This window comes from Odocoileus virginianus, chromosome 21, assembly GCF_023699985.2.
Source record: "Odocoileus virginianus isolate 20LAN1187 ecotype Illinois chromosome 21, Ovbor_1.2, whole genome shotgun sequence".
Classification (NCBI taxonomy): Eukaryota; Metazoa; Chordata; class Mammalia; order Artiodactyla; family Cervidae; genus Odocoileus; species Odocoileus virginianus.
In genome coordinates, this window is record NC_069694.1 from 27634608 (window position 1) to 27655461 (window position 20854).

At 39.4% G+C, this 20854-nt stretch overlaps 1 protein-coding gene across 5 annotated transcripts in view; it reads right to left on the bottom strand.

Moving 5' to 3' along the window:
• ABCG2 (ATP binding cassette subfamily G member 2 (JR blood group)) overlaps positions 1-20854 on the bottom strand; it is a 132428-nt gene that overhangs the window by 10596 nt on the left and 100978 nt on the right. For all 5 annotated transcript variants that reach the window (XM_020868971.2, XM_070452121.1, XM_020868973.2 and 2 more), the window contains exons 7-10: positions 13755-13906; positions 11630-11734; positions 10260-10510; positions 2158-2240 (exon numbers count right to left, since the gene is read on the bottom strand). In XM_020868971.2, the coding sequence (XP_020724630.2) occupies positions 2158-2240; positions 10260-10510; positions 11630-11734; positions 13755-13906 (591 nt within the window). The remainder of the gene's footprint in view (positions 1-2157; positions 2241-10259; positions 10511-11629; positions 11735-13754; positions 13907-20854) is intronic.

The following is a 20854-nucleotide window of genomic DNA, read 5'->3' on the forward strand; positions in this document are numbered from 1 at the left end:
TCTGTGCTTCACAAAAACGCAGCATCTACAAAGGGTACACACTGCCTATTACTAACAAATTTCCAAACAGGTCAGAGAAGAGCACATCCTTCAGGAAAGATAAAAAGAAGAACAATGACATAACTCTGGAAAAAAAGAAAACGAAACTCCAAGAATTATCTCATGATCTGCTGCCACATAGGAGATATTTTACTTTACGAGGCACTGACCTTTATGCTTGTTCCTTCTTAACAGTCACCCTTTTCCAGATATCAAAACAGATTCAACTTAAACCACTGCAACTTTGCCCAATAGTGAAATGGGGATAAAACCATCCAGCCCTCTGGCTGGAAGGGTAACCTGAGGACCCCAGATGTAAAGCCCAGAGGATAGTGCCTGGCCCAGAACAGCTCTCAAAACACAAAGCCAAGGAGAACTCTAGTCTTCCACTCTGCTCAGCTCCTTTATTCAGACTATACTGCAGTCCATTGCAAAGTTTCATCAGGGAATATAGTTTTAACAGCATGTTGTAACCAAAACCAGGTAAGGTAGTACTAACCCTACAACAGAAAAAACTTGAGTCCCAACCACCACCCCATGTCAAACAAATCAAAAATCAAAAAGAAATTAACTCACATGAAACAAAAGAAAAAAAAACAGATAAACTGGACTATGTCAAATTTTAAACTTTTATGCATCAAAGGACACACCAATTGAAAGAAAAGACAGCCCACAGAATGGCAGTAAATATGTGCAAATTTATATCTGCTAATGGTTCATATCTAGCATATACAAAGAATTTTATAGCTCAACAATTTTTTAAAAGCCCAATTAAAAAGTTGGTTAAAGAACTTCAATAGGGCTTCCCTGGTGGCTCAGTGGTAAAGAATTGGTCTGCTAATGCAGGAGACACAGGTTCTATCCCTGGTCCGGGAAGATCCAACACGCTGTGGAGCAACTAAGCCCATGCACCACAACTACTGAATCTATGCTCTCAAGCCCAGGAGCCACAACTACTGAAGCTCGAGTGCCCTAAAGCCCATGCTCCACAATAAGAGAAGCCACTGCACCAAGAAACTCATACATCGCAACTAGAGTAACCCCCACTTGCCGCAACCAGAGAAACCCATGCAGCAACGAAGACCCAGAAGAGCCAAAAATAAATAAACAAATAAACAAAATTTTAAAAAAGAACTTCAACAGACATTCTTCCAAAGAGGATACATGGATGGTCAAGGCACATGTGAAAAGATGCTCAACAGCACAATAATCATTAGGGAAATGCAAATCAAAACCACAATGAAATACCATCTCCCACTAATGAAAACAAAACAAAAAAATAAGTGTTGGTGAGGTTGGGAAAAAACTACAGGCCTGAGCACTACTGGTAGAAATGCATAATGGTACAGCTGCTATAGAAGAGAGGATGGCAGCGCCTCAAAATATTAATGGAATTACCAAATGATCCAATAATTTCACTTCTGGGTATATATCCAAAAGAATTTAAAGCAGAGACTCAAACAGATATTTACTTCTATATCCACATTCAACAGCATTAATCACAACAGCCAAAAGGCAGAAACAGCCAGTACCCATGGTCAGATAAATCAATACACAAAATATGGTATATCCATACAATGGATATTATTCAGTTTTTGAAAAGAAATTCTGACACATGCCACAACATGGATGAACCTTGAAGATACTATGCTAAAAACAATAAGCCAGTCACCAAAGGAAAAATATTCTAAGATTCCAATTATACGAGGTACCTAGAATACTCAAATCTAGAGACAAAATGTCTAACAGTGGTTTCCAGGGGCTGGGAAAAATAGGGAGTGGGGAGTTGTTATTCAATAGGTACACTGATTCAGTTTGGGAAATGAAAAAGTTCTAGCCTTGGGTGGTGGGGATGGTTGCACAATAATGTAATTAATGCCACTGAAGTGTACACTTAAAACTGGTTAACAGGGTACATTTTATGTTCTGCCTAATTTAGCACTATATATATATGTTATATATGAATATAAAAACTCTCATTCAGCTTTCAATTCACTGACTTGTCCTACTCTTCAGTTTACCCTGTGCTTGTTTCAAATTCAAATTCTTAATGTAATTTCATAAACTTGAAAGAAAAGTAACCACATGCTCTCAAAATCAAGACCCAGATTTACTCACCTGTTCTGGATTCCTGAGGGATCATTTTCTAGACCATAGAAAATGGCACCTAAAACCAGTCCCAGGATGACTGTCACAATTATCTTTTCAAAAAGAAAAAAGAATTTCAATTAAAGGTAAAAACTTAATACAACCTTTATTATTAAAATATATCTGGCTACATAATCAAACCTCTCCACTGATACAGATATTCTAAGTGGCTTGAACACAGTCCTCAGGAAAACATAAAATGTACATGTTACTAGACTGCTTTTTAAGTTAAAGTAAAAATAATTTATCCATGTGTTCAGGAGACTGACAGGAAGACAAAGTAGAAAAGCTAAGATTCCCAGCGTTTTAGCAGGCACTGCCAGTTCAGGTCCAGTTGAGGCTATGGGGCCTGGGAGTGCCATACAGTGAAGCAGAACAATGCACGCACCCAGAAAAGTAGTTTGGGGAGCAGAATAAAGCCCGACTGGCTAAGAGTTGTGGCTTAAACTCTCAACCATTGTGCTAATGAACATGCATGGTGTGATATTTCAAGAGGTTCCAATAAAAACAGGATATCCTTACTCTTAACATGAAAAAACAAATAAAAATAAATAAGAACTTTAAAGTACAATTCTAACAATGGGACTTCGCACAATAAGGAAGCAGGGGTAAGCTGAGGTCATCTATCCAACCTGGGGAGTCCACACCTACAATGGAAAAGTGCCCTGTCGCTGTCACCAAAGCATTCGGCCAGCTCTCTCTGAGGGCACCCGAGTGCTTCCATGACCCACCCTCCTGTCACTGTTTCTCCAGCAACCTCAGCCCTGAGGGTCAACCACTAGCAGCTGGACTAAGCTGCCAATTCTTCGCCATTCTTACCCACCTTCACTGACTCCTAAGAGTGTTTGATGACTTCTAAGACTGGATAAACATCACTTTCATTTTCAAGATTTTTAAGGCTGATAAAATATCTCTTAAAGATACTTTTATAAACAAAGGTTTAGGGTTATGTTATAACTTATACAAGGAAATTATATTTATTATACTTTTAATTAAATTTTATTAAATGTATAAAGATATAAGATATGATCATACAAAGAAAACAAAATATCCTACTATATACCTTGGAACCTTCAGAGTTAAAAAAAACCACCTCAGCGCTACAGCAGTGTAATGGTATCAAGGCTGGTAGTTACTTGTCAAGACACTTATGGCATGAGGCAAACAAAATTGGAAAACAAGATCATGATCTGTGAAGACTAGCTTGTGAAGATGAGTCTGGAAAGAATATGATTTAAGATGTACTTAAAAATTGCCTTGCTAAAAAACACAGTCGGAAATTTGAAAAAAAAAAAAAATTTACTACCCTGGCTTATCTTAATTACCTTCAAAATGTACTATACTTCATGTCAACAGATCAACTCCCAAAATAAATAATGATGACCCCGTTAGCATGTGTGCATGCACATGTATACAAATCTATACTTTCACACTATAAAACTCCAAGAACATTCAGACTTTTAAAAGCAGACACTCTACATGCTTTGCTTCTTTTGCATTCAAACTTAATAACATATTAACAGACTGTCAGTTTTATCATTAAGATGTTTCTTAAAGGTTTCAAAGCACTAAAATATTTTCAAGGAAAGTTTTCAAACACTGACAAAGTGATTAATCCCATAATTTTAGCATGCTTTTACAAGGTGTGTCTATGTTATTCCTTTTTCCATTAAGGAAAAGAAAACAAACAGGAAGACTAAATTTTTCTCATTGGAGCAAAGAGACTCTATCCTATGAGTTCTGTGCAGCTGGAGTCTTTTGAACAGAAGGGGGAAGAAAAGGAAATTTCCTAAATACGTAATTCTAATTTTGTTCAATTGTGTTTACCAACATTTTTCAAGGTGAATTTTAAGGGATGTTTATGGCTGTTGCTGAAAAAATTAATCCACAGTCAAATGTTAAATGTGCTAATAGAAACTATGACTCTCCCAGAGACATGCTAGTATTTTCCAAATTGATTTGACCAGGAAAACTTTGGGACATTAAATGAATATTAAATCTTATCAACAGGAGCAGGAGCCAAGATGGCAGAGGACTAGGACGGGGAGACCACTTTCTCCCCTACAAATTAATCCAAAGAGCAACTGAACGCTGAGCAAACTTCACAAAACAACTTCTGATCGCTAGCTGAGGACATCAGGCGCCCAGAAAAGCAGCCCATTGTCTTCGAAAGGAGGTAGGACAAAATATAAAAGATAAAAAGAGAGACAAAAGAGCTAGGGACAGAGACCCGTCCTGGGGAAGGGAGTCTTAATAGAGGAAGTTTCCAAACACCAGGAAACCCTCGCACTGGCGGATCTGGGGGAAGTTTTCGAATCTCAGAGGGCAACCTAACTGGGAGGAAAAATAAATAAAACCCACAGATTGCGTGCCTAAAAGCAACTCCCAGCAGAAAAGTACCCCAGACACCTGCATCGGCCACCAGCAAGTGAGGGCAGAACGGAGAGGAGCGGGCGGCATTGCTTAGGGTAAGGAGCGGGCCTGAGAGCCCTGAGGGCAATCGGAGGGAGCTTTTGTGAGATAGCAACTTAAACTGTGGGACAGCAAAAGAGAGAGAGAAAATTAACCAGCCCGAACACGCTGCCGGCCGTTCGCAGAACAAAGGGACCTAGCAAGTCCAGAGGAGCTAGCCGGCTGCGGACCGGCCCAGCCCCGCCGGAGGCAGGAGGCAAAGGGGAGGGGAAAGGGGCAAACTCGGCCCCAGAGACGGCATCCCCTACCACACTGCAAACAGGCCTCCAGTTTCTAACCAGACTTCCTGAGATTCTGGATGGTCGACATCCGCCGGGAGGGTCGCGGCAAAACACAAGGCGCATGCACCCGACTGGCGCGGGTGGAAACTGAGGCTGGGACCACTGAGGGGAGAAGGTGCACCGCACCCGGGGAGAGTGTGCCCGTCAAGCTCCTGGCTGCCTGAGCTGCTCAGGCCGGGGAAGGCACAAAACGCAGGCGCAACCGAGTCCGCGCTTTTGTGGAGGACCCAAAAACTGGAACCGCACGCAACGCAGGGCCCACTCCATATAGCGCAGCCAGGAGCCTGAGCAGCGGAAACGGGGAGAGCACACACCCGCGAGCGGGGCAAACCCAGTGTGGCTGGAACGCTGTGAGCGCTACCCACACACAGTGATAATCTGTCTGCAGCGCCCCGCCCTCCCCGCAGCACGACTGAACTAGCGAACCTGAACAGGAGACCACCTCCGCCCGCCTGTGTCAGGGCGGAAATTAGACACTGAACAGACCGGCAAACAGAAGCCAAATAAACAAAGGGAACCGCTTCAGAAGGGACCGGTGCAACAGATTAAAATCCCTGTAGATAACACTGACTACACCGGAAGGGGCCCATAGATACCGAGAAGTGTAAGCTGGAACGAGGAGCTATCAACTGAACTGAACCCACACTGACCGCAACAGCTCCAGAGAAATTCCTAGATATATTTTTTACCTTTTTTTTTTTTTAATTAAAAAAATTTTTTCTTTTCTTTTCTATTTTTTCTCTTTTATTTTCTTTTAAAATTCCCTATTATTCCCCATTACTCCTTAACTTTCATTTTCATATATTTTTACGATTTTTTTAATTAGGAAAAAAAATTTTTTTTTCTTGTTTTTTTCCTTCTTTTTTTTTTCTTATTTTCCTTTAAAGTCCTCTGTTACTCCTCTACTACTGATTAATTTTCATTTTCATTTCACTATAACCTTGCAAAAAAAAAAAGAGAAGCCCTATTTTTAAACCAAACTTCATATATATTTCTAAAATTTTTTGTGTTTTTGTTTTTAATATTGTATTTTTAAGAGTCTAACCTCTACTCTAGATTTTTAATCTTTGTTTTTCAGTATGTGATATAAATTTTGGACATTTAAGAATCCAATATTCAGTTCCCATTTTTATTCAGGAGTGTGTTGATTACTCTCTCCCACTTTTGACTCTCCATTTTCTACCTCAGAACACCTCTATTTCCTCCTTTCCCCTTCTCTTCCCAATCCAATTCTGTGAATCTTTGTGGGTGTCTGGGCTACGGAGAACACTCTGAGAACAGAGAACTGTGTAGATCTCTCTCCTCTTGAGTCTCCCTTTTTCTCCTCCTGCTCATCGCTATCTCCCTCTTCCCTCTCCTCTTCTTCATGTAACTCTGTGAACCTCTCTGGGTGTCCCTCACAGTGGAGAATCTTTTCACCATTAACCTAGAAGTTTTATTATCAGTGCTGTATAGTTAGAGAAGTCTTGAGACTACTGGAAGAATAAAACTGAAATCCACAGGCAGGAGACTTAAGCCCAAAACCTGAGAAAACCAGAAAACTCCTGACTACATGGAACATTAAGGAATAAGAGACCATCCAAAAACCTCCATACCTACACTGAAACCAACCACCACCCAAGAACCAGGAAGTTTCAGAGCAAGACATACCACACAAATTCTCCAGCAACGCAGGAACATAGCCCTGAGCGTCAACATACAGGCTGCCCAAAGTCACATCTAACACATAGACCCATCTCGAAACTCATTACTGGACACTCCATTGCACTCCAGAGAGAAGAAATCCAGTTCCGCGCACCAGAACACCGACGCAAGCTTCCCTAACCAGGAAACCTTGGCAAACCAATCGTCCAACCCCACCCAACGGGTGAAACCTCCACAATAAAAAGGAACCACAGACCTCCAGAATACAGAAAGCCCACTCCAGACACAGCAATCTAAACAAGATGAAAAGGCAGAGAAATACCCAACAGGTAAAGGAACATGAAAAATGCCCACCAAGTCAAACAAAAGAGATAGGGAATCTACCTGAAAAGGAATTTAGAATAATGATAATAAAAATGACCCAAAATCTTGAAAACAAAATGGAGTTACAGATAAATAGCCTGAAGACAAAGATTGAGAAGATGCAAGAAAAGTTTAATAAGGACCTAGAAGAAATAAAAAAGAGTCAATTAAAAAAGAATAATGCAATAAATGAGATCAAAAACACTCTGGAGGGAACCAACAGTAGAATAATGGAGACAGAAGATAGGATAAGTGAAGTAGAAGATAAAATGGTGGAAATAAATGAAGCAGAGAGGAAAAAAGAAAAAAGAATCAAAAGAAATGAGGACAACCTCAGGGACCTCTGGGACAATGTGAAACACCCCAACATTTGAATCATAGGAGTCCCAGAAGAAGAAGACAAAAAGAAAGGCCATGAGAAAATACTTGAGGAGATAATAGCTGAAAACTTCCCTAAAATGGGGAAGGAAATAGTTACACAGGTCCAAGAAACCCAGAGAGTGCCAAACAGGATAAACCCAAGGCAAAACACTCCAAGACATATATTAATCAAGTTAACAAAGATCAAACACAAAGAACAAATATTAAAAGCAGCAAGGGAGAAACATAAGAGAATCCCAAAAGGGATTCCCATAAGGATAACAGCTGATCTATCAATAGAAACCCTTCAGGCCAGAAGGGAATGGCAGCACATACTTCAAGTAATGAAAGAGAATAACCTACAACCTAGATTACTGTACCCAGCAAGGATCTCATTCAGATATGAAGGAGAACTCAAAAGCTTTACAGACAAGCAAAAGCTGAGAGAATTCAGCACCACCAAACCAGCTCTTCAACAAATGCTAAATGCTGTTGTATAAACGTGAACCCAAAACAACAAAGTAAATGGCAACGGGACCATACCTAAATCTTATCAACAAAATCCATTCATTCCAAGACCTCCCAAAGACAACTTTTGGTTAAATGCATTACCAGAAGCAAAGTCTAGCTCATGTAAATGACTAGTTCAAAACTAACTATGGCTATAAGACTATCTACACCAGATTTATCAACAGGAATCCATAAAACATTTTAATAGCTCCACATTCAAACACTTAGAGAAGTAAAAGACAGACTCCCAAGATTAAAAAACCCTAAACCAAAGTCAGCAAGCTATGGCCCCTAGGCGTATTTCTGTTCAGTCCATAAGCTAAAAATGGTTTGTGGGGTTTCTTGACCATTTTTTTAATGGCAAAAAAAAGAATAATATTTCTTGTCATGTGAAATTCATATACAATTAATACTTCAGTGTCCATGAATAAAGCTTTATTGGAACACAGTCATGTTTATTTTTTAAATGTATTTATGGCTACTTCCTTGCTAAAATGGCAGGGTTGTGACCCTTTACAAAAAAGTTTTGCCTATTTCTGGCTTAAGCTAACTTTTCAGTACTGACTCATCTGAAGAAGCTCCCCCCTGCCCCCCACAGGCAGATGGCTCAGGGAGATGCAAGATTCTGTCCTTGTTCTGTGAGATTATCACTGCTGTGGACATTGTTGGGATTCCTTTGGTGGAGCTGAGTTCACTGAAGAGGAATGTAGGCTGAACATGCAACCTGGAGACACGAGGCCTGCCTGGAGCCGGAATCTGAAGAAAACCTAGCATCAAAAGATGCAGAAACCTGGTGTACTACTAAACACAGCCCCACATTCTAATCACCCCTGCCCAGAACTACCACATAGAGTCATTTCCTGATATCAGCAGGGGGATTCCCTTGGATATCAAAATCTACAGATGTTCAAGCCCCTCATATAAAATGGAGTCATACAGTCAGCCCTCCACATCTGTGAGTTCCTCCAACCTCAGTGGGTGCAGAACTTGCGGATACTGAGGGCTGACCATATGTGACTTGGACAAGATATTTAGAAACCACGTTCAGAAGCAAGAGAAATTTCTTTTCCAAATAAAAAAATATAACGCATAAATCATACTAAAGAATCAACACTCATATCATTTTACTGTTAAACAATGCTGATAATGAGGTTGACTTTATTTACAGAAGTTGTTCCCAAATGACATCAAATCTACTAAAAGAATTAAAAAGTATCCTTGACTGAAAGTACCTAAAACTGGTCATGTTCTGACAAATGCCAAATAACAAATAAAAAGTGTCTGGAACAGTATGTCTCGAGGGATATATGCTCTCAAAATTAATACTTAAAAGGCAACAGTGCCACAGTGTGAAAATGGTGGCATGTATAGTAAGAAATCAGTGATATTTCATTAGAGCCAACAACACGCCATCTTTCAGTACTCAGTAGAAATTCAATGAAAGTAAAATCAGCTACTCCCAAAATAACTGGTTAAATTGACTTCCTTAGAAAGTATGAAAAAACAAGGGTTTTGGCCGACAGAGGGTTTAAGGATAACAGAAAAATCATAAAGGAGTAATCAACAACTATCAATAAAGTCGGGCAAAAGAGAAAAAAGAACATTAATTCAACTTAATTAAGAGAAGGTGAGTCTGACAGTGAAGAGTCTTACTGAACAGAATTCCAGTCTGCTTACTACCTTTGTGCTAACTGCACACTGTTTTAGGTATTTAGTACTCTCCTAAGATCAGAACCCCTAAATGAGGAAGGTTGATTAGAAGGGACAGCCTCTGTAAACAGGCTCTTTGAGAAAACAGTGAGCGGCCCTACTGCTTTCAGGGGCATTCAGCTACACCAAGCTGAAGGTGTCCCTGCCACCTGATATAAGATGCAAACCAACCAACCTCTTTCCTTTCCTTCCCTCTTCCCTTCTTCCCTTCCTTTCTCATTTCCTTTCTCCATTTCTCTGCTTAAACTCTCTTCCCAGCTCTTTTACCATCTGACATGCTATTTATTTCTGTATTAATTTATCATTTGTCTCTCCTCATAAGTAAGCTCCCCAAGAGCAGGGATTTTATTTTTGTTCATGGCTATATACAAGCTCCAAAATGCAGCACATAATCAATAAGAACTTACTGAATGCATCAGGAAATGAACATGTGCAGCCATCAGAAAACCACACATGTGGTCAAACATTTTCTTTACTTCACAATTTTTGGAAAAAAAACTTATTTTCTACAAAGATTATCCATTACAGCTTGTCTGATCCAAAAAAATTCTGAGTGGGTGATCAAAAAAAACTAAAAAAGAAGTCTTTCTAAAAGTAAAAACCCAATTAGGTTTTGCTTGTCTCTATACCCTAAATGGAATGGGGATAAATAAATACAGCGTGTACAGAAGATAAGCATAATGTCCCCCAAATGAGTATTTTACAGCATAATTAGAGACCCCAGTAGGTTACCTGAGCTATAGAAGCCTGGGGATTACCCAGTAAATTTTTGAATGAACGCTTGGAAATCCATTTGAGCTGATGACAGAAGGAGGTAGCATAAGTGGTCTCCTTGTAGGGTGAAAGCTTCTTCCTTTTCTGAGTCCCTGAGAATTTATCTAATTCAACTTTTGTTTCCTTGAAGAAGGAGGAGTTGACATAAAACTCAGCTAATTTTTCTATGAGTGGAGTATCTTTGTTGGAAGGTTCTTTGGTCTCATTGACTGTGGAATAAAAGCAGATAAAAAGGAAACATTATTTAAAAAAATAACAACAGATTTAATCCATTTTTCTATAACCCCTTTCTTAGATTCTACCCTAGCACCTTCATTCTAAAGCTTGAGTATAAAAAAATTATGGGTTCTGTCACTGCTTTACAAGGTAAGAAAACAGACTAAATTGGCCTCCCTCCATAAACTTATGGATATAGCAAATTCACTGACCTTTTCCTAATTATAATATTTGGACCCTAAATCTTTCAAAATAGACTTCTCACAATTTGGAGTTATAATTCCTAAAACAAAACAAAACACCTGGTCCTTGCTTTTTGCAATGAATAAATGCAAAAATTACCAAGTTTCTTATTTCAAAACACTACACAGTTGGCCCTCTAAATCCACAGACATGGAACCCAGGGATATAGAGGGCCTATGGGATTTGAGCATCCTTGGATTCTGGTATCTACAGGGCACAGGAGATTCTGAAACCAATCTTCCATGGAAACCAAGGGACTACTCTGTAAACAATGGGCACTTCTTTTAAAATGGGAACTCCTGTTAGAATTGACATTGTCCTATCAGTGCTCATTTACAGATTAAATAAATAGCACTCCCACAGATGAAAAAATCTGCATTGACTGATGCTATTAGATTGAACGTTTGTGTGTCTGCAAAATTCATATACCCAATCCCCAGTGTGATGGTATTTGAATGGAACGACTTTGAGGGATGATTAGGTCATGAGGCTGGAGCCCTCAGGAGGTGGGATTAGTGCCCTTTTGAAATAAGCCCCAGAGAGCTCCCTCCCCACTCCCACCACCTGAAGAAGCTATAATATGGTCGCCCATCTATGAAATAGGAAGCAGGTCCTCAACAGACACTGAATCTGCTGGTGCCTTGATCCTGGACTTGCTGTCTCCAGAACTGAAAGAAGAAAATGTCTGTTGTTTAAACCATCAGGTCTATGGTATTTTTGTAGCAGCAGCCAAACAAACTAGTACAACCAGTATCAGAGGATAGCACTGTTATAAATTCACACAGCCACAGTTTAACAAGCTACCACATTGCTAAACTTCAGCCAACTCAATTAGAAAATAATCTGTGATTCTCAACAGATTTGCTTACCTTCATCACCTGTGTCTTCTCTATTTAACACCACAGCAGAAGAGTCTCCATTAATGATGTCCAAGAAGAAGTCTGCAGGGTTATTATAGGGCTCACAGTGGAAACCTGCAAAAGAAGGTAATTCAGGTACACAAAATTGATAGTCCTCGTAAATACAGACTGTTTTAGAGAGTGAGGGAGGTGCTGCTAGGGAAGACAGAATCTAATAATTTCTCCCTCATTTGCCTTCTCTCTTCTCGCCTCATTAATTCATATTTTCCTTTTATATATTTAATCACACACTATTTCTACAATTTTCTGACTCTGCACAAAACAACATACTCCAAACCAACCTTGGACTATTAGGAAGTCTTACATTAGAGCTTGGTCCTTACCCATCATAATTCATGAGACCTGAAATAGCTAGCAATATGCTCTGGTGCTTAACCAGAACTTCTTCAAAAATCTAGACATGGGTCTAAGGAAAAAAAAAACACATTGAAATAAAAAGCCATGGAAAGACTAGTGTTCTTTAAAGCAAGACAACAAGAAAAGCCAGCTAAGGCACAGAAGGACTCTGTTTGGGAGAAGCCTGGGGCATGTTCTGCTCTTCAGGTTCACTTAGAGACTGCTAGAATGCTAGTACCCACTTCAGCAATGATTATTTCTGTTCCTACTAAATGCAGGTCCAAATGGTTATTTATTATGCTATTATAATTCCAGGACAGAGAAAAAATCACCAGAACAGCATTTTCAAGAGAATGTAGTGGCACCACACAGCTGAATGCTTACCTTGACCTCTCGTGGCACTGTAACAGGGAAGAACAAATATTACTCCATACTGGATCTGTTTCTTTTACTTTAACCTTTGCATTCCATTGCTTTTGCTACAAGTTAAGAATGTTGCCTGTAGCCTGAAATATACGGGATAGCCCATTCTCCAGGGTCTGATCTCTAAAGGTGTAACACTTTCCCATTCATATAGAGATAAAAAGTTTTAGAACAAAGAAAAACATTTGTCTTGTTGGAGGTTTATAGGAACACCATGACCAGACCAACACAGGCAGATGCAAGAACAAAGGATTCCAACACCAACAAGTTTCCAGCAATCAACCACACCCCCTTTCCTTTTAGTATAAAAGGAAAGCCTGACTTGTAATATGGGTAAGATGGTTCTTTGGGATGCTAACTCATCATCTTGATCTGCTAGCTTTCCGAATAAAGTCGCTATTCCTTGACCCAGCAAATTATCTATTGATTTACTGGCCTGTTGTGCAGCAAGCAGTATGAGCTTAGACTCAGTAACAACATGATCATCTGAACTCAGCTTTGCCTGTAGTCTGACCCTTAAGTTCATCTCCCCAAAACTCTTGGCCCATGTAAGCTTAATTTTAAATGATAGAGATTAAACAAAGACATTTTAAATTATGGCTGGCAAATATTTAAACTATATTTGAGGTCATGGAGCATCACCTATAATCATATCCAAGTACCTCTAAAACAAAGTAGACTGCATGAGTCATTTAAAAAATTATATATTTCCAATTTAAACAGGCACTCCAGAACCATCAGAAATGTTGGCCCATTGAAGTCAGACTTACGACTAGCCATTGTATTGACAGGTAAGTTCCATACATGCTAAATCCACAACTTAATATCACTAGAAAATTAAATATAATAGCATCTCCATGAACCCTCACCAAGGAAAACCAATATCTCATGGATAAACCTTAATCTGTATTAGCTAAGAAAAAAATAACTTAGGGACATTAGATCTTTCCAAAAATATCCATCTGATGGATAACTGGCCATGAGATCAATATATTTATTGAACTGTTAGGGAAAGGTCACCAGAACTGAGGACAAGAGATATAGCCCCGTTAGAAATACACACACACACACACAAAACATACATGTGCATGTGCATGTACTCAAACAGGACAAAAAAGAGTCATAAATAACAAACTGGCACTGCAAAGTAAAGAAAAATTCTAGCACCAAACTAACAGAAGATGTTTCGGAGCAGTGGAAACTGTGATAAATGTATATCTACTCAAAGATCAAACAGCACTCCAAATGACCCCTTTGTTCTCTTTTAGGATACTATTAATGAGGGATCTTAACAGAACAAAAAAGTCAACCATACCAATGGATTGAAAGTAATCCAAGGCCTCCTGAGCAGGCCCATGGAACATTAGTCTTCCTGAGGCCAACAAGGTGAGGCTATCGAACAACTTGAAGATGGAATAACGAGGCTGATGAATGGAGAAGATGATTGTCCGTCCTTGTTTAGACATCCTAAATTAATAGTGAGAAGATAACAATGAGTCATTAAACATCTGAAATTTACATTTCTTGGTACCATACTTTATTACTCCTGCCTTTAGATCAGTTATTCCTCATTCAACTTGATTTTCTCTAACTTCTCATCTCATAATCTATCTGATATTTAAAGAACCTAAACTCAATGTTTTCATGAAACTAGAGTTTCTAAAGTGTTTTCCATGGGCAATCTAGAATCAATCAGAATATTAATTAAAAAGGTATATTCTTGGACAGTCTACTCAGACCTGCTGGGTCCACGGAAGCATATTTTAACAAGCACCCAGGTAATTTGTAAGTACTCTCAAGTTTGAAAACTTATTATGAAGTAAATCTTAAAACAATGGTCATATGCCCCATCCTTATTGATCATTTAAGTCTTCTGGCTCTTTCAGAACTAGTTTTCAATTCTCTGCCTTAATGATACAATTAACATTACTGAGTACTGACTGTATCTTTGTTTTTATAGATGACCTCATCTAAATTCTCACAATATTGTTACAAAACAGTACAAATAATTTTACCTTTATATAACAGATAAGGCTCAGAGAACTAAGCAACGGCTCAAAGCGTCACAGTGAGAAGGGGCAGGGCTGGGATTTGATCCCTGATCTAACACCATGGCCAAAAGATAGTGAATGACTCCTGTCTTCATACAGGAGCTATTACTTATGGATAGAAGAAAGAAAAGCCAAAATCACCACTCAAAAACTATTATTGAAAACAATAAACTACTATTATTAGTGGTAGTATGGGAAGAATCACATCAATTTAAACCTTTTCTGAGTACTATATGCTAGCCATGGATACAAGTTTGTTCTATCTCAAAAAGACCAATGGTTTTGATACAAGGAGGAATAAAAGTAGCTGAAGGTGCCTTGTAAGCCAAATAGGAGACTATAACCCCTCTGAAGATGATGTAAGTAGTGTATCAGAGGGACTGACAGGGAGAGAAGATGGAGGAAGACAGCAAACAAAATGTGCCATAACAAGATCTACTCCAAAAACTGCAAGTAGTTCAGTGTCATTGCACAGCTGAGGTCTATGTAGAGGCAGGGGCTGGAGGCTGCAAAAACGACAGCAACCAAAAACAGGCCCATGATGAATCCTGTCACTCAGAGTTGGCTCATTAGTCAGTAGGCAGTAAGGAGTCAGTAAAGGACTGGCAGCAGGGGAGAGGACTGATGGGAGAACTCTGTTCTCCATGTGTGGTCTGAGGTATCACTATCAGTATCCCCTATTAGAAATGGAGAACCTTGGCCTCCCATTCAGAGATCTAGAATAAGAATCTGCATTTTAATAAGACCCCAAGTGATTAAGATACACAGTGGAACTCTAGACAAATGAGGTTAAAGCTCTCCAATGTGAGGAAAGATGCCTGTGAGCTAACTAGTTCAAAACATAATGAAGCATAAAACAGTATAATATTCTATGTCAAGTCATCATTGCAAAAAGAAAAAAAAAAATGGCTGTCTGAGGAGGCCTTACAAATAGCTGTGAAAAGAAGAGAAACAAAAAGCAAAGGAGAAAAGGAAATATACACCCATTTGAATGCAGAGTTCCAAAGAATAGCAAGGAGAGATAAGAAAGCCTTCCTCAGTGATCAGTGCAAAGAAATAGAGGAAACAATAGAATGGGAAAGACTAGAGATCTCTTCAAGAAAATTAGAGATAACAAGGGAACATTTCATGCAAAGATGGGCTTAATAAAGGACAGAAATGGTATAGACCTAACAGAAGCAGAAGATATTAAGAAGAGGTGGCAAGAATACACAGAAGAACTGTATAAAAAAGATCTTCATGACCCAGATAATCACAATAGTGTGATCACTCACCTAGAGCCAGACATCCTGGAATGTGAAGTTAAGTTGGCCTTACGAAGTGTCACTACAAATAAAGCTAGTGGAGGTGATGGAATTCCAGTTGAGCTGTTTCAAATCCTAAAAGATGATGCTGTAAAGTGCTGCACTCAATATGCCAGCAAATTTGGAAAACTCAGCAGTGGCAACAAGACTGGAAAAGGTCAGTTTTCATTCCAATCCCAAAGAAAGGCAATCCCAAAGAATGCTCAAACTACCACACAATTGCACTCATCTCACATGCTAGCAAAGCAATGCTCAAAATTCTCTAAGCCAGGCTTCAACAATACGTGAACTGTGAACTTCCAGATATTCAAGCTGGTTTTAGAAAAGGCACAGGAACCAGAGATCAAATTGCCAACATCCGCTGGATCATCGAAAAAGCAAGAGAGTTCCAGAAAAACATCTATTTCTGCTTTATTGACTATGCCAGCCTTTGACTGTGTGGATCACAATAAACTGTGGAAAAATCTGAAAGAGATAGTATCCTAGACCATCTTTCCTGGCTCCTGAGAAACCTGTATGCAAGTCAGGAAGCAACAGTTAGAACTGGACATGGAACAATAGACTGGTTCCAAATAGGAAAAGGAGCACGTCAAGGCTGTATACTGTCACCATGCTTATTTAACTTATATGTGGAGTACATCATGAGAAATGCTGGGCTGGATGAAGCACAAGCTGGAATCAAGATTGCTGGGAGAAATATCAATAACCTCAGATATGCCGATGACACCACCCTTATGGCAGAAATTGAAGAACTAAAGAGCCTCCTGATGAAAGTGAAGGCGAAGAGTGAAAAAGTTGGCTTAAAACTCAACATTCAGAAAACAATGGCATCCGGTCCCATCACTTCATGGCAAATAGATGGAGAAACAGTGTAAACAGTGGCTGACTTTATTTTGGGGGGCTCCAAAATCACTGCAGATGATAACTGCAGCCATGAAATTAAAAGACGCTTACTCCTTGGAAGGAAAGTTATGACCAACCTAGACAGCATATTAAAAAGCAGAGACATTACTTTGCCAACAAAGGTCCGTCTAATCAAGGCTATGGTTTTTCTAGTGGTCATGTATGGATGTGAGAGTTGGACTGTGAAGAAAGCTGAATGCTGAAAAGTTGATGCTTTTGAACTGTGGTGTTGGAGGAGACTCTTGAGAGTCTCTTGGACTGCAAGGAGATCCAACCAGTCCATCCTAAAGGAGATCAGTCCTGAATGTTCATTGGAAGGACTGATGTTGAAGCTAAAACTCCAATACTTTGGCCACCTGATGTAAAGAGCTGACTCACTGGAAAAGACCCTGTTGCTGGGAAAGTTTGAAGGTGTCAGGGAATGTTTAACAGTAGGATTCCTGTGTGCTGTTTCCTATCTCTCTTGAGCCCTCTCTTCCTTATGAGTCTCTGTCAGGGGCAAGAGGAGCAGGCAAGCTGCTCCCAGAAGGGAGATCAAAAAGATGGGATGCTTGCATAGGATTCCCTTCATTAGCTTTTCCATTTGGTGAAAGGAATTATTTACAACCCTCTTTTGAAATGGATTGCCTTTTGGCCTTATGGCCTCTATTGCTCCTTGCTTCCTTGGTAACTTGTAAAGTCTGGTCTCTTGATCTTTATCTGAAGAAGCTACCTTGTATTACAGTATATATACTCACACAGAATTCAATAAAGCGCCCTTGCTCCACCAGAGACTTGGGTCTCCGTGTCCTCCTTTCTCTCTCTCTCTCTCTCTCTCTCTCTCTCTCTATTTCTGGCTGATTCCCCAGAGTGCGAAGGCCAGCTTTGTAATCCAGGGAATATTAGCCTCTTTCCTTCTTTCACTTTCTTATGTCGACTCCGGACCACCAGATTCCGGTCCAACAGAAGGCAGGAGGAGAAGGGGACAACACAGGATGAGATGGTGGGATGGCATGACCGACTCAATGGGCATGAGTCTGAGTAAACTCTGGGAGTTGGTGACGGACAGGGAGGCCTGGCGAGCTGCAGTCCATGAGGTCGCAAAGAGTTGGATATGACTGAGTGAATGAACTGAACTGAAGTCATCATTCTCTAATGAACACTGTTAATATAATTAATTACAGATAATAAAAATATCATGGATGTTTTCTCTAACTGATCCTGAATCCCAGACCTGTTACTTGACATCTTCACTTATATGTGTAACTGATATCTCAAACTTAAAATGTCTAAAATCAGACATTTCCATCTTCCCGTTCCTTCTTACTCTAGCATAGGGGCTTGCTTACAAGGGCATGGACATCAGAAGAAGCAAGGTAGGGTTTTCCATGGTAGTCCAGTGCTTAAGAATCCACATGCCAAAGCATGAGACATTGAGTTCGATCCCCGCTCCAGAAAGACCCCACATGCTGAGGGGCACCTAAGCCCATGTGCCACAGTTACTGAACTGGTGCTCCAGAGCCCATACTCCACAATGAGAAGCCACCTCAGTGAGAAGCCTGTGCACTGCAACAAAGTGAAGCCACCACTTGCTGCGACTAGAGAAATTCCCCATGTACAGGAACAAAGACCCAACATGCCCCCCCAAATATATACATATATTATATATATATAATAAAGAAATAAAACTTTAAAAAAAAAGATAGATAATGATATGGAGGGGATGCCATATAAAGATGGTATGTCCAACAGGTTTTTAAAAATGGGGAGTAGTGGTAATTGTCCCAGAGGTGGTGAGCATAGAGAACCACCAGAGTGACTGGGAAACTGATTAAATTGAACAATTAAGTTAGTTTACTGAGGAAGAAAGGAAACATACTGAGATAATGGGAGCCAAGTTTCACATTGTCTGAAAAGTCATTTAAAAACACAGAAAGGTGGAAGGCTAAAAAGAGCACTCAAGTGTTAGATCAAGATTAGAAATAATATAAATCCACTTAAAAAAAAATATGTACACACTAATAGCACAATAGTTACAAATATGCTTATACATGTAAGTTCTATTCAAACTATTACACACATACATATAACATATTTATAGTAAATATATTTCCAAATAAAATACACATATGTGTTTCTATGTAATATACACATACATACACATACACATTTCCTAGGCCTGTCTGCTAAGTGGATCTAGAAGCACTGACACTCCCATAGCAGTGAGCACACCAAGTAATCCGATCTTGGTTTTTCAATCATAGCTAAACTGGGAGGAACCAGGACTCCATGAAGAAACATCTGATACAGGAAAAGTACACGATGAGCCTGGAACATCTTGCTGATCATAAGGTAAAGAAATGCTTAAAGAATGACAGGGACATGTAAAAACAACACAAAAGGCAGACTGAGGAGGCTTCCACTGGCCAAATCAGGGTGAATTTTGTCATGAAAATAAGGAAGAATAACAGATTATAACTCACTTAATAAAAGGAGAAAATGAGTAAACATATGAACAGAGAAGGAAGAAAGTTTCTTTACAGTAAAAGACCAACGAATACATGTTGAATGAATGATGTAAAAAGAAAATCACCACTTGGTTACCCTCATACTCATAGCTGACAGAGGCAGTTGTGAACATAGGCTAAAACTGGTACATGGAAGATTTAATGAGGAACAGGATACTGGCCTAATATCTGATTATCTCCCCTAATAAAATACTAATCAACTACAAAGGGAAAATAGTTATTTCATAGCAGATAAAGCCAGCAGATACCAACAAGACCAGCTGATGAAAGGTTAACATCATCCATGATGGGAGAAGTCAAAATCACACAGCCTGATGTTATCACTGAGAATACAGCATCATTTCTGCAGCATCCCTGCCAAGAATTCATGGCATGAGTCTGATCATGAGGAAACACTGGATGGATACAACTTGAGGGTTGCCCTATGAGATGTACTCTTGAATATGTGTGAGGATATGAGAGGCAGGGAAAGAATAAAGAACTGTTCAGGATTAGAAAAGACCAAAAAAAAAGGGGGGGGGGTGCTTCTGGAGATAATCCTGAGCCAGAAAGGAAAAAAAAGACACTTCTGGGGCAGCTCAGGAAGCATGACTGGAGTTCACGGACTGGATGGTGTGGCTGGGAGGTGTTTAAGGTGGTAACGTAGTACTTGGTACTACTCCTGTAACTGTTCTGTGAGGTTGAAACTTTTTTTTTTTTTTTTTTTTTTTTTTTTTTTTTTTTTTTTTTTTTTTTTTTTTTTTTTTTTTTAATTTTTATTAGTTGGAGGCTAATTACTTTACATCATTACAGTAGTTTTTGTTATACATTGATATGAATTAGCCATGGATTTACATGAAAACTTTTTAAAAGTTAATTTTAAAAAAAGATGTCCAAAACTTTTGAAATTTCTCCTATAACCATGATTCTCCTCCCATCTTCTTCGTAAAAGTAAATGACATTTTTTTTTAATGAATTTATTTTTACTTGAAGTACAATTGCTTTACAATATTGTATTGGCTTCTAACAAACATCAACATGAATCAGTCATAGGTATACCTATGTCCCCTCCCTTTAAACCTCTCTCCCCATCACACCCCTCTAGGTTGTTACAGAGCCCCAGTTGAGTTCCCTGAATCATATAGCAAATTTGCATTGTCTACCTAGTTTACATATGGCAGTGTATATGTTTCCATGTTACTCTCTTCATACATCCCACCCTCTCCTTCCATCTCCCTCTGTAAATGACATTCTTTACTCCATTCTCCCATTTTTCAGGCCCCAAATCTCAGAAGTTATTCTCTCAATAATCACATTCCACATCTAGTTCTAACCTAATCCTGCTGATTCTATTTGGAAAACAGATAGAACCCACTCACTCCTTCCCCTCTTACCACTACTATCCTAGTCAAAGCCAGCATCATACCTCAACTGTGCTAATACAAACAGCCTCCTGACTGGATTCCTCCCACTCACCCCTGACCAATTATACAGCCTTTTCTCTACAGAACTGCCAGTCCTCGGTTCCCACATCATCCAGATATTAAAAGCCATAGTTCTTAGAGTGGCCTGTAGTCTATATAATCTGCCAACCACTCAATCCCATCTCATATCCTTTTCTAACTGTTATGAATTGAATTGTGTGTCCTCAAAATTCATGTTGAGGTCCTG